The sequence below is a fragment of the Pristis pectinata genome, chromosome 3 (assembly GCF_009764475.1).
Source record: "Pristis pectinata isolate sPriPec2 chromosome 3, sPriPec2.1.pri, whole genome shotgun sequence".
In the NCBI taxonomy this organism is placed as follows: Eukaryota; Metazoa; Chordata; class Chondrichthyes; order Rhinopristiformes; family Pristidae; genus Pristis; species Pristis pectinata.
In genome coordinates, this window is record NC_067407.1 from 3,362,571 (window position 1) to 3,377,634 (window position 15,064).

General features: G+C 44.7%; 1 protein-coding gene across 1 annotated transcript in view; it reads left to right on the forward strand.

The window, feature by feature from the left end:
* Positions 1–10,504, forward strand: part of LOC127568905 (vitellogenin-like) — an 84,181-nt gene extending 73,677 nt beyond the window's left edge. Inside the window, exons 32-36 of the mRNA XM_052013161.1 lie at positions 2,396–2,453; positions 4,145–4,264; positions 4,593–4,743; positions 4,840–5,001; positions 10,395–10,504. Of these exons, the coding sequence (XP_051869121.1) occupies positions 2,396–2,453; positions 4,145–4,264; positions 4,593–4,743; positions 4,840–5,001; positions 10,395–10,504 (601 nt within the window). The remainder of the gene's footprint in view (positions 1–2,395; positions 2,454–4,144; positions 4,265–4,592; positions 4,744–4,839; positions 5,002–10,394) is intronic.
* The last annotated feature ends 4,560 nt before the right edge of the window (positions 10,505–15,064 follow it).

A 15,064-nucleotide genomic window follows, 5' to 3' on the forward strand; every position in this document is an offset into this window, starting at 1 on the left:
ACACGGTTCCTCCTCAGAGGTGTCCCTCGCTCCATCTGGATCTGGTATGACATGCTTGCTAGTTCTTGTTTAAGTTTATCTCTAAGTTGAAACAGAACTTTCCTGTATGCATGGACAACAGGAGCCACTGCCTCATCTATGTGAATTTTGTGTACACCAGGTAAGCATCCGAGCCCCTCAAAGACACCTGCATACTCTTCCATGAGTGTTGTGTGGTCATCTTTGGTATGTGAAGTTACTATGAAAACTCTTTTCACATGCACTCAGACCTAATATTGGCTGTACTCTCTTTTCTACAATCAGTAGCTGTGATCTTAAGTGCTGCCCCTTGTGCTTGAAGGTCATCATACAGCCCCCTTTTACTGGAATTTTCTCTCCAGTGTAGCCTGTCACTTTTAACTTCACAGGGTAAATCTTACTCTTTACTGTGAGAGTCTTATAATCATCCATGGATAACAGATTCACCTGAGCTCTGGTGTCAAGCTTGAATGGAATTACTGTCTCATTCACAGTTACTGGAACACTCCTTTCCATTTTACCAGCAGCCACAGTCTGTACAGAATCCACAAAGAATTCCTGCATTTTCTCATCAACTGTGTGCACCTTTCTCTTGTTAGCCCCAGCTTTGCAGCACCTTGCAAAGTGATTCTTCTTCCCACAGCTATTGCAGGACTTCCCACAAGCAGGGCACATCTTTGGAATATGCTTACCTTCACATCTGCTGCATTTGCTGTTTGAGCCTTCCTCTTTGCTTTGCTGTTGCTTTCGGAAACGCCTTGGGAGCTGCTTCTCTGTTTTCACAGCATGTACTGTTGTGTCTGCTCTGTGCAGCTCCTTAGCTTGTGCTCGTGTGGTTTCTGCTGACCTACACACATTCACTGCCTTTTCCAGGGTCAAATCTTTTTCACTCAACAGTCTTTCTCTGAGTCTGTTATCTGGAATTCCACAAACTATTCTGTCTTTAACTAGTGAGTTTCTCAAATCTCCAAATTCACAAGACTTACTCAGTGTGTGAAGCTCAGCTAAGTATTGGTTGAAGCTAACACCTTGTTTCTGGTCACAGGAAAAGAATTTATATCTCTCAAATGTGATGTTTTTACTTGGGATAAAATACTCCTCAGATTTTTCCATCAAGGTGCCCAACTCAAAAGCTGTCTCATCAATTTGAAAGCTGTTATAGACGTCCAAAGCATCTTCGCCAATCACGTGCAGAAAAATCGACGCTTTCAATTTTTCATCGTTCCCTCCCGCTCCACTAGCATCTAAATATATGTTGAATCGCTGTTTGAAGCGTTTCCAATTATCGGTTAGATTGCCAGTAAACTGCATAGGCTTGGGAGGACTTAGCTTATCCATAACGGGAACTCTCAGCCTCTCGCCTGAATCTCTCTTGGCAAATCTGGTGAGTGCTGAACTTCAGGAACAATGTGCTCCCTCGCCACGCCGGCCGGCTTTTTCTCCGTCTTTTTACAGCTTTTCTTTCGTACTCACTGAGTCTGTTTCTCAATTGCACACAGTATTCGTTTACTTTCCTTGTTCAGACCTCACACCAACTTCTGACACCATATTATGTTTGTTCTTCATCACGAGACAGACTTGGGTTTAACATCTGAACATTTATTTAAAACAACAACAGACTGCACAGACTTACAACAGAGAGGCTGCCTGGCTTTTCCCGCTCTTTCCAGCTACGTCCTGTTCCCCCATGTGACCCCCTTACATTGCCTGCTGGGAACTGTAGTTCTTTATTATAACTACATAACAACACAGAATAACACAACCGGGAGAACATGCAAACTCCACACAGACAGCGCCGGAGGTCAGGATTGAACCCAGATCTCTGGAGCTGTGAGGCAGCAGCTCAACAAGCTGTGCCACTGTGCTGCACTGGTCAACTGTGTTGGTGGAGTCACAACTAAAAGTTTGCCAGATCTCCTCAGAGGATAGTTACAGTTCAAATACTTTGGTTTCAGACTGGAATCACCAGCAGGCCCATGTCTGTGAAAGACAGTTTCCTAAGGAGCATTGTTGATACAATTAATTTGTTACAACAATCCAAGGCCACTTTTAGTGATTGGTAGTTTATAAAACTGCACTCAATTCTCAGACTACCCTGGTGGAATTTGATTCATAAATAAACTAGGAATGTATTGGTCTATTATTGGTAATAATAATGTGTGAAATACTCAGCAGGTCAGGCAGCATCTGTGGAGAGAGAAATCGAGTGACTCTTGGAGCTTGATAGCTCTCCATCAGATTTGTGGTATTACTCCTGGCTTCTCAATCACCAGCTCAGAAATGTGATGCATGAATAACTGTCTCTTCCTCTCAACTGTGCTCTCTTCCCTAGTTATCCTGTGCTATTTCAACAAAATCTCGGTTTTCCTTTTAACAGTGTAATTGAAGCACATCCCACACACAGTGGAATAAAGCTCTTGGTGGACTCTGTTGAAATTACTCTGAGTGAACAGCAAACGGTGTTGAAAGGTGAGTCAATATTTTCCAGATGTTGGGAATATAATAGCTCCAACCAGGATCAGTGGTGACCCACGAGGACCCAGTGTAGGGTGGAGTGATCTTCAGGATAAAATAAAATCAATCTCAAGTGTACACTTGAACTCTTTGATAGTTGACTGTGTTGCTTTGTAATTCATGGCACCCCAGCACAACTCACAGTGTAAATCAGCGCAGAATGAACATGCAAAGTTACAAGAACATTGGAACACTAAAATAATTGAAGACCATTCAGCCCTGTGTTCTTAATTAGGTAGTGGGCAGCGCACTGGTAGAGCTGCTGCCTCACAGTTCCAGAGACCCGGGTTCGATCCTGACCTCTGGTGCTGTCTGTGTGGAGTTTGCACATTCTCCCTGTGACCGTGTGGGTTTCCCCCGGGTGCTCCCGTTTCCTCCCACATCCCAGAGGCATCTGGTTCGGTGGGTTAATTGGCTGCTGTGAATTGCCCCCAGTGTGTGGGTGAGGGGTAGAATCTGCGGAGATTGATGGAAATTGGGGAGAATTAAATGGGATCAGTGTAGGATGATAGTTGGCATGGACTCAGTGGGCCGAAGGGCCTGTTTCTGTGCTATGACTGCTCTACATCCAGCTAACTTCCTCCTTACGGTGACCTTTGGTATTATGGTCTTAAAAAAACAATACCAGCTTTGAACATTTCATTTGCTCTCTGGTCTCAATGGGGTTTATCGGGGAGAGAGCTCCAGATCTCCATGGCCCTTTTGTGTGAGGGAGTCCTTCCTACCTTCACTCCTGAGGAGTGGCTCCAATATTAAGGTTAAATCCCTTGTTCTGGACTCTCCAACTGGCAGATATTGCTTCCCGCCCTATCTGCCCTAGGATGGTCCAGTGGTATACTGGTTGGCGTTGCTGCCTCACCATTCTAGGTACCCCAGTTCGATCCCAACCTCCGGTGCTGTCTGTCCAGACTTTGCACGTTCTCCCTGTGACCGTGTGGGTTCCCCATGGGTGTTCTGGTTTCCTCCCATGTCCCAAAGACTTGCTGGTGGGTTAATTATCTACTATGAATAACCCCCCTAGGTAATTGACAAAAGAATCAAAGTCAATGGGCATGTGAGAGAGAGAGAGAGAATAAATTTCACAATCATAGGGGAATAAGGCTGGAAGGAACTGGACTGATGGGATTGTTCTACTGGGAGCTGGCCTGGAAGTGTTAGGCCGAATGACCCTCTTCTCTATCATAATAAATACGATATCAGGTCAAGCATCACAACCAGGCATGTAGAATCTGTGAAAGTTTGAGAAGCCAAACCTTTGAATTGCAACCAAATTAACACATCCTTTGAGCTTCCATCAACTCGTTGGAATTGGCTTGTTATTGTCACATGCACTGAGATACAGTGAAAAGCTTTTGTGTGTGTGTGTGTGTGTGTGTGTGTGTGTGTGTGTGTGTGTGTGTGCTGTCCAGGCAGAACATTTCCATACGTAAGTACAATAAGTAACAGGCAATTATGGAACACACCCAGAGGTGGATGTTCTTACTGGGGAAACTAAACTTTAACCTAATGGTCTCTCTTCCTCTGCTACCTCATCACTTTAGTATGTGAGCTATACTTGGAGTTCTTTCAATTTTACCAGGTTAACCTACTTCTCTGTAAAGATCCATTGAACAAACAGCCATCTGTTTGTCTTCTAGATGTTATAACCATTCAAAAGAACAGATCAGGAATTACTCTGCAAGTCCCATCAATCAGTATTGAAAGGTTGTACTTCGATGGAGACAAAGTCCAGGTATCTTGTGATTATTAACTGATTAAAATTTTCAATGCAACTTTGTAGCTAAACCTTCCCCCTCTTACCTGGACTCACCTATCACCTGAACTCACCTATCCCCTGCCTGCATTTACATCTCCCCCTCCCCCCCACCTTCTTATTCTGGCTTCTGCCCTCTTCCTTTCCCATTCTGATGAAGGGTCTCGGCCCGAAACATCGACTGTTTATTTCCCTCCATGGATGCTGCCTGACCTGCTGAGTTCCTCCAGCACTTGTTGTGTATTGATCCAGATTCCAACATCTGCAGAAATTCTTGTGTCTCTAATATCTTTGCCTTTGTGTGAAGATCGTCCTTGACCAGATGATGGGGAAGACATGTGGACTTTGTGGCCTTAATAACGGTGAGAAAAAGTTGGCCATGCCCAGCCGGGAAGAGGCCAGAGATGAGGAGCAGCTTTTCGAGTCCTGGTTGTGTTCAGGAACCTCCTGCAAGGACGGTAAGAGAGACTACCTCGGTGTAAATCATGTTCACGGAAGCATTATCTTACCCACATTGTCCCTGCTACAATAAAGCACACTCTGTTGAATTTCAGATTGCCGAGTAAGACAAGAATTTGTGGAACTAGGAAAGGTCGTTAATTTTGAAGGACAGGCATCCAGATGCTATTCAGTTGAAACAGTGCAACGGTGCCTGGCACGATGCACACCAATGGAAACACGGTCTCGCACCGTCAACTTCCACTGTGTACCATCCAGTAAGTCCACAACTGACAGAGAAATAACACTAGAATTGCATTTAAGAGCAGGAAGTCAGCTGGAGATTCTATACGTTAGGGTATTGGGGCTGGGATATTTAAGCCAATAGGACCTAAGGTGATCTTCAGGTCCTTACCCCACCAGGCTCAAGGACAGCTTCTAACCCGCTGTTATTAGACTCTTGAACGGACCTCTCATACGCTAAAATATGAACTCTTGATCTCTCAATCTACCTCTCCATGGCCCTTGCACCTTTGTCTATCTGAACTGCACTTTCTCTGTAACTGTAACACTATATTCTGCATTCTGTTTTTCTTTGTACTACCTCGACGTACCTATGGCATGATCTGCCTGGATGGAATGCAATCAAAAGCTTTTTGCTGTATCTTGGTACATGTGGCAATAATAATAGTTATTAAATATTAGTAATACCATATCTCTTAATCCTCTTCATGTACAAACATCTATCAATGCTGAATGCTGAACCTATTCAATGATAGAGCACCTGGGGCAAGTTGTTGTTGGTCATTGAGTCATGCAGCACAGAATCAGGCCCTTCAGCCCATTGAGCCCGCTCCTATCATCGGCCACCCATTGTCACCAATCCTACACTGATCCAATTTCACTCTCCCCACATTCCCATCAACGCTCCCCAGATTCTACCCCTCACCCACACACTGGGGGACAATTTACAGCGGCCAATTAACCCACTGACCTGCACGTCTTTGGGATGTGGGAGGAAACCAGAGCACCCGGGGGAAACCCACGTGGTTACAGGGAGAACGTGCAAACTCCACACAGACAGCACCGGAGGTCAGGATTGAATCTAGGTCACAGGAGCTGTGAGGTGATGGCACCACTGTGCTGTTCATCGTTGTATGAAGTTAAATTCCCTTGCTGCAATAATGTTTGCAGCAGAATTTAAAATAGCAGCGCAAGCCCAGAGGAAAGCATGTCATCTTTGTTAAAAGCAATAAGGGAGCATAATTAAGCTGGGTTATTCGAAAGCTGAGGCCTACAGAGTGAAAATACTCAGGAATTCATGGATAACAACATGAGTTTATTTGTAAATTGTATTTTTGGTATTGGTATTGGTTTACTATTGTCACTTGTACTGAGGTACAGTGAAAAACTTGTCTTGCATACCGATCGTGCAGGTCAATTCATTACACAGTGCAGTTACATTGAGTTAGTACAGAGTGCATCGATGTAGTACAGGTAAAAACAATAACAGTACAGAGTAAAGTGTCACAGCTACAGAGAAAGTGCTGTGCAATAAGGTGCAAGGTCACAACAAGGTAGATCGTGAGGTCATAGTCCATCTCATTGTATAAGGGAACCGTTCAATAGTCTTATCACAGTGGGGTAGAAGCTGTCCTTAAGTCTGGCGGTATGTGCCCTCAGGCTCCTGTATCTTCTACCTGATGGAAGAGGAGAGAAGAGAGAATGTCCCGGGTGGGTTTGGTCTTTGATTATGCTGGCTGCTTCACCAAGACAGCGAGAGGTAAAGACAGAGACCAAGGAGAGGAGGCCGGTGTCCGTAATGTGCTGGGCCGTGTCCACAACTCTCTGCAGTTTCATGCAGTCCTGGGCAGAGCAGTTGCCGAACCAAGCTGTGATACATCCAGATAGGATGCTTTCTATGGTGCATCTGTAAAAGTTGGTGAGAGTCAAAGGGGACAAAACAAATTTCTTTAGCCTCCTGAGGAAATAGATTACATGATGCATTGATTACTGCTGTACATTCATATTTAATAAGCTAAGATATCTTTATTAGCCACATGTACATCGAAACACACAGTGCAATGCATCTTTTGCGTGGAGTGTTCTGGGGGCAGCCCACAAGTGTCGCCACGCTTCCGGCGCCAACATAGCACGTCCACAACTTCCTAACCTGTACGTCTTTGGAATGTGGGAGGAAACCAGAGCACCCGGAGGAAACCCACACAGACAGGGAGAGAACGTGCAAACTTCTTACAGACAGTGGCTGGAATTGAACCCAGGTTGCTGGTGCTGTAATAGCGTTATGCCGACCGCTACACTACCTTGCCTCTATCAAATTCAATTTTAACCATTTATTGTGATGATTAGGTTTATGTTTAAAGACATATTTCTAAATTTATTCTATATTTTAATTCCAAACATATTTCCAAATGTAGAATTTGCAGACAAATTGATGAGCACACGTGTGTGGGTGCCTCATGTTGCTGCTCCCAGCAGTCTCCTGCCTGAAGGATGATGGGCAATAGAGTAGCCCACGGGGTGACAGATTTCAGCAGAATACGGCCCTGCTGGCTTCTTATGGACACCCAGCTGTAGTCAGCTTGAACTATTCTGATTCTATCTCAACACAGCTCGGAAACATGCCTCTCGGCCCAACTTGTCACTGGCGACCAAGATGCCTATCTAAGCTTAATCAAAGTCAAAATTGAATTTATTGTCATCTGCACAAGTCCATGTGTGCACAGGTGCAATGAAAAACTTACTTGCGGCAGCATCACAGGCACATAGCATCAGATAAGCAGCATTCACAAGAAAAACTTAATTTAAACACAGTTTTTACAAGAAGGAATACAATTAGAACATTAAAAAAAGTGCAAAGTGGTCATAGTGTTGAAAACTGAGGCAGTGATTAGGGTTGTGCCGGTTGGTTCAAGAACCAAATGGTTGAAGGGAAGTAGCTGTTCCTGAACCTGGTGGTGTGGGACTTCAGGCTTCTGTACCTCCTGCCTGACGGTTGGATTCCCATTTCCCATTGCTTGTGTTTGGCCCATATCCCTCTAGACCTTTCCTATCCATGTACCTGTCCAAATGTCTCTCAGATGTTGTAATTGTACCCGCCCCTACCACTTCCTTTGGCAGCTCATTCCATATTCCCACCACCTACAGTCTGGGGGCAATTATGAAAAGGTTGCCCCTCAGGTCCCCTTTAAATCTTTTCCCCTCTGACCTTAACCCTGTGCCTAGTCTTAGACTCCACTACCCTGGGGAAAAGACTGTGAATATTCACCTTCTCCATGATTCTAAAAGATCATCCTCATTCTCCTTCACTCCAGAGAAAACAGCCCCGGACAATCCAGTCTCTGCTTAGACCTTAAGCCCTCCAGTCCCAGCAATATCCTTGTAAATCTTTTCTGCACCCTGTCTAGTTTAATCACATCCTTTGTTTAGCTGTGCCACACAACACAGAGAGTGAGCAAGACAAGCCTTCACACAGCAGAGAAACAGGCCCTTTGGCCCACCAGTCTGTGCTGACCATCAAGCACCCATCTGTACTAATCCCATTTACCAGTACATGAAGTTACCACTCCACATACTCTATAAGAGATTGTCTTAAGGGAAAGGTGTACACATCTGCAGGAAAATCTATGAGGCAATGGTAACCTAACCCTCTTAACGAGCAACGACTGGATTGACAGTTTGATTTACTACGCCGTCAAGTTCAACATCCCAGCAAATTTAGTTGTCTCCATGGTGACTGTACAACAGGAGTGTCAACACTCACCTTGAAGGTGGACACATGGGTTTACATGGGAAAAAGCAGACACAAAATGTGTAACAAAAAGCAAAAGTTCAAACCCCCACGCCTGGTCCACCAGTCAACAGGATCATGGCTGTTCCCCTATCTCGGTACCCGGGTCATACCTCCTCTCGTCGGTTCCCTTATACGATGAGATGGACTCTGACTTCATGATCTACCTTGTTGTGACCTTGCACCTTATTGCACTGCACTTTCTCTGTAGCTGTGACACTTTACTCTGTACTGTTATTGTTTTTACCTGTACTACATCAATGCACTCTATACTAACCCAATGTAACTGCACTGTGTAATGAATTGATCTGTACGATCGGTGTGCAAGACAAGTTTTTCACTGTACCTTGATACAAGTGACAATAATAAACCAATACCATATACCTCAAACCCGTTAGCATTAAGAAACACATCTTATCTCCTTCTGGGCCCTCTGGGGTAAGAAGAGTGGGTTAAGTTGGGGAGCAGTTACAGGCTTGATGGGGTGATTGCCTTCCTACAACAATGGGTAATTGGTTTATTATTGTCACATGTACCGAGATACAGTGAAAGCTTTTGTCTGCGTGTCATCCAGACAGATCACTCCATACACAAGGACATTGAGGTGGTAGAAAAGGAAAACAGAGTGTTACAGTTACAGAGAAAGTTCAGTGCAGGCAGACAATAAGGTGCAAGGGCCACGATGAAATAGATTGAGAGATCAAGAGTTCATCTTTAACGTATTCAAGAGTCTTATGAATCAAGAGAATGGGAAGTCATGTGCTGCAAGTTTTTAATGCATTTTAGATTATGGGCATGCATAGAAACTGCTATCATCTTTAAACCAGGTCTATTATAGTCTTTGCCAATGTGACTAATCCTTTTCTCTAATTACAACATTAGGGGCAGTCATTTAAAGATGAAATGTGTAGGAACAACTGCTGGCCGATGTTGCTAAATCTCTAGAATTCTCTACTCCCAAGGGTTGTGGAGCTGGGTCACTGGGGATATCTGAAGAGGGGGTAGAGGGGGAGTCGAGGCCGATGGGGAACTAGCACAGAAGAGGAGATGAGGCCTGGGGCAGATCGGCCATTGAATGGCAGAGCAGGCCTGAGGGGCCGAGTGGCCTACTCCTGCTCTGGTTTCCTTCTGTTCTCATAGAATCATAGAACAGTACAGCACAATACAGTCCCTTTGGCCCACAATGTTGTGCCGACCTTTAAATCTTGCCTAAGACTATCTAACCCCTTCCTCCCACATATCCCTCTATTTTAAATTCCTCCATATGCTTACCTAGTAATCTCTTGAATTTGACCAATGTACCTACCTTCACCACCGCCCCAGGCAGCGCATTCCATGTCCCAACCACTCTCTGGGTAAAAAAAACCTTCCTCTGATATCTCCCTTGAACTTCCCACCCATTACTTTAAAGCTATGAGCATCGGTGCCCTGGGAAAGAGGTGCTGGCTGTCCACTCTATCTATTCCTCTTAGTATCTTGTACACCTCTGTCATGTCTCCTCTCATCCTTCTCCTCTCCAAAGAGTAAAGCCCTAGCTCCTTTAGTCTCTCCTTATAATGCATACTCTCTAAACCAGGCAGCATCTTGGTAAATCTCCTCTGCACCCTTTCCAATGCCTCCACATCCTTCCTATAATGAGGCGACCAGAACTGGACACAGTACTCTAAGTGTGGCCTAACCAGAGTTTTGTAAAGCTGCATCATTACCTTGCAGCTCTTAAACTTGATCCCACGACTTATGAAAGCTAACATCCCATAAGCTTTCTTAACTATCCTATCCACCTGCGAGGCAACTTTCAGTGATCTGTGACTATTACTGTAATCTGTACTATTACTCAAGCATTTATTAATCTATTGACAGATCGGTTTGTGGATGCATCGACCATATCCAGTTTCCGTTGGAGGTCGACACACATCAGTCACCCTATGGACTCACACACTGACTGCTCGTGTCAGTGTACCAAAGCGTGAGGACACCTTGTCCAGTGTTCCCCTCATCGACATTGCCAACCCTTTCTTTACTGAGGATGTCAAACTCATTCATACGCAAACACTTTGATGAACTGTTGACATAATTTGAAGCAGGAAATGTGTAATTTAATCTGGAATGTTAAAATCCAAATAAAACATTAATTTCTCAGCAAGTGCAAACAACATAGCTGTCTTCGTGGGTTATTTCACTCAAATGGTGTGGCAATTATTGTGACAATGATTGAATAAATTAAACCTACTGACCAGCCTTTTTGATGTAAAATTGGTTTATTATTGTACTGAGGAACAGTGAAAATCTTTGTTTTGCATGATTCTAGGGGACTGTTCAATAGTTTTATAACAGCAGGATAGAAGCTGTCCTTGAGCCTGATGGTACGTGCTTTCAGGCTTTTGCATCTCCTGCCTGATTGGGGTGGGGAGAAGAGAGAATGTCCAGGGTGGGTGGGGTCTTTGGTTATGTTGGCTGCTTTACTGAGGCAGTGAGAAGTGTAGACACAGTCCATGGAGGGGAGGCTGGTTTCTGTGATGTGCTGAGCTGTGTCCACAACTCTCTGCAGTTTCTTGCGGTCTTGGGGAGAGCAGTTGCCATGCCAAGCCGTGATGCATCCGGATAGGATGCTTTCTATGGTGATCGGTAAAAATTAGTCAGGGTCGACAGGGACATGACAAATTTCTTTAGCCTCCTTAGGAAGTAGAGACGCTGGTGAGCTTTCTTGGCACCATGTAAACCAGCTGTAATTTGTAATCTGATCAGATTTTACATTGAATTTCTCTGGATTTTTGAACACTAATATATTGTTCTATCATTTCAATGCTTTTTAATAATAATTTATTAATAATAGCAATAAAACAATGAACACAGCAATTTCTTTTAAGCAACTTTAACATAGGAAGCATCCCTGTGTACTTTGCAAGAGCTTTGTCAAACAAATTCTGATTCTGCATCACCGAAGGAGATATCAGACCAAGTGGCCAAAAGGTGAGTCACGGTGAGGGACTTTAAGGAGCATCTTAAAACAGGAAAGAACATCCGAGAGGTCAGGAAAGACATTTCAGAGCTTAGGGCCTGGCAGCTTAAGGCCAGCACAGTCTCACAACTGACAGAGCTGCTGCATCACAGCTCCAGACACCTGGGATTGGATAGGACAAAATTTGGTGAGATCAGGATTGTCATGTGGATAAGTTGTTGATGAAACCATCTGGTTCTTGAGTTAATGAGGGGAATTAGAGAGAAACCACAAGTAAAGGAACATGTAATAGCTGTGGCTTTTAAAAACCATTTCACAAGTGCGTAATATATCACCTGGATAATGCAACTGACCACATAATTGAGGTGAGCCCTGGTATGTTTCTTCAGAATAAATTCAGTGTTCCATAGGGTGAATGTACCTATCCAAAGTCTAGAATGAGCTGGAGGAGGAGGTGGTGGAGGCAGGAGCAGGTCAACATTTAGGTGTCATAGAGTCATACAGCACAGAAACAGGCCCTTCAGCCTAACTGTCCATGCCAACCAAGATGCTCATCTATGCTAGTCCCATTTGCCCATGATTGGCCATGTCCCTCTAAACCTTTCCTATCTATGGCCTATGCAAGTGTCTTTTAAACATTGTTACTGTACCTGCCTCAACCACTTCCTCTGGCAGCTTATTCTAATTATGCACCACCCTTTGTGTGAAGAAGTTACCCATGGAACCATAGAACACTACAGCACAGAAACAAGCCATTCGGCCCTTCTGGTCTGTGCCGAAACTTTATTCCGCTAGTCCGATTGACCTGAACTTGGTCCATAACCCTCCAGGCCTCTCCCGTCCATGTATCTATCCAATTTATTCTTAAAACTTAAGAGTGAGCCCGCATTTACCACATCAGGTGGCAGCCCGTTCCACACTCCTACCACTCTTTGAGTGAAGAAGTTCCCCCTAAACTTTTCTGCTTTCACCCTAAAGCCATGCCCTCTCGTACTTATCTCCTTATCTAGGTGGAAAGAGCCTACTTGCATTTACTCTGTCTATACCCCTCATAATTTTGTAAACCTCTATCAAATCTTTCCCCTCTCACCTTAAACTGTGCCCTCTAGTTTTTGGCTCCCTTTCCCTGGACATCTGGACAGGTACTTGAATGAGATGGGCATAGAGGGATGTGGAATTAATGCAGGCAGGGGGAATTAGTATAGATAGGCCTGATGGTCAATATAGATGCAATGGGCCGAAGGGCCCTGTTTCAATTCTGTAGAACTCTGTTACTAAGGCCTTACTCTAATGTATAAAGAGTAAAGGAATAGCCAAGGAAAATGTGGTACTGATGAGAGACTAGAAAGACTGTAATGTGAATGCAGAGAAATGGCGTTGGGACAAATGCCAAAACGTGATAAAGAATATGTAGAATTGACTCAAGAGTTGATTCAAGACAAAAATTGAACTTAGAGGGTAGAGGTAGAAGTCATCACTTAATGCAGAGAAGTCAGTCTGGATGTGAGGAGTGCAGGTTCTGGGTGAAGAGAGTGTTAGCAAAGATTCTGGTTACTTCCTTTCTATTTTTCTCAGACAGTGCCTTGACAAGACTCCAGGTCAATGAGAGGGGATCAGATGGAAACATTTAAGAGCCTGAAGGGATTGAGAGGGTGCTGATAGGATGCGTTCTCTGTTGGGTTGTCTAGAATTAATGGGTATTTGGAATTACGGGGCATAGTCTCAGATAAGAACATCAAAACATAAGACACTGAAACAGGAATAGGGTGATTCCAGCTTGAGGCAGGCTCCATCATTCAATACAACCATAGCTGATTCAACCTTGGCTTCAACACCACTTTGTCATTCTCTCCCTGTATCCCTTGACTCCCTTATAATTCAAACGTCTGTCAAGCTCTGCCCTGAATGTTTCCAATAACTCCACCTCCACACCTCTCTGGGGTGGAGAATTGCAAGACTCACAACTCTCTGTCAACAGAGCAAGGACCAAGCCACTCAGCTCCCAGTCTACCTTTGCCAACTTCTGTCCTATTTTAATGAAGTTGGCTTTCCCCCAATTTAAGACCTATATTCCTCATCTATCCCTATTGTTTTCCACTGCCACTTTGAAATGTACAGAGTTATGGTCGCTATCTCTGAAATACTCCCCCCACTTACACTTGCTCCATCTGACCAGCCATATTACCCAAGACAAGGTCCACCAATGCCTCTTCCCTCCTCGGTCTGCATACACTGCATCAAAGCATTCCTCCTCTCTGAGCCTTCTACACAGGCAATCCTAACAAAGGTAGAAGGGAGCACCTACTTGCAAGTAAGTCCACATCTACACAGAGAAAAAGAAAGCATACAGCAGGTATGGACAACTGGGGGAAGCCGTTCAAAAGTGTAGAGTGGCACACCTCAAGAATGTGTGCTTGGCCTATTCTTTCTGCACTCATGTCTGTGTGGCTAAGCACATCTCAAATGCCATCTATAAGTCCACCCATGACACTACTGTTGTTGGCAGAATCTCAGATGGCAACGAGGATGCGTACAGGAGTGAGATAGATCGGCTGGTTGAGTGGTTTCACAACAACAACCTTGCACAACCAAGGAATTGATTGTGGACTTCAGGAAGGGGAAGTCGGTAGAACACACACCAGTCCTCACTGAGGAGTCAGCGGTGGAAAGGGTGAGCAGCTTCAAGTTCCTGGGCATCAACATCTCCAAGGATCTATCTTGGGCCCAACACACTGATGCAATCATGAAGAAGGCACGCCAGTGGCTCTACTTCATTCGGACTTGAGGAGATTCGGTATGTCAACAAAACTCTTGCAAATTTCTACAGATGTGTGGTGGAGAGCATTCTGACTGGTTGCATCACCTCCTGGTATGGAGGCTCATATGCATAGGATCACAAGAGGCTGAAGAGAGTTGTAGACTCGGCCAACTCCATCAGAGGCACAACCCTCCTGCTGTCGAGGACGTCCTTCGAGAGATGGTGCCTCAAGAAGGCAGCATCCATCATTAAGGACCCTAACCACCTGGGACATGCCCTCTTCTCATTGCTACCATCGGGGAGGAGGTACAGGAGCCTGAAGATGCACACTCAACGATTCAGAAACAGTTTCTTCCCCTCTGCCATCAGATTTCCGAATGGTCGATAAACCTAATTATTCCTCTCTTTGCACTATTTATTTATTTTTGTACTTATGTCTTGCATTGTACTGCTGCCGCAAAACACACATTTCATGACACACACACAAAATGCTGGAGGAACTCAGCAGGTCAGGCAGCATCTGTGGAGAGAAATAAACAGTTGACGTTTTGGGCCGAGACCCTTCATCAGGACTGGAAAGGAAGAGGGCGGAAGGCAGAATGAGGTCGGGGGAGGGGGAGGAGCACGAGGTGACAGGTGAGTCCAGGTGAGGGGGGAAGGCAGGTGGGTGGGGGAGGGGGGATCAAAAGGAGTGATGTAAGAAGACAAAGGGAGATAGGTACAAGAGGCAAAGGGCTGAAGAAGAAGGAATCTGGTAGGAGAGGACAGTAGACCATGGAATAAAGGGAAGGAGACATATCATGACATATTGTC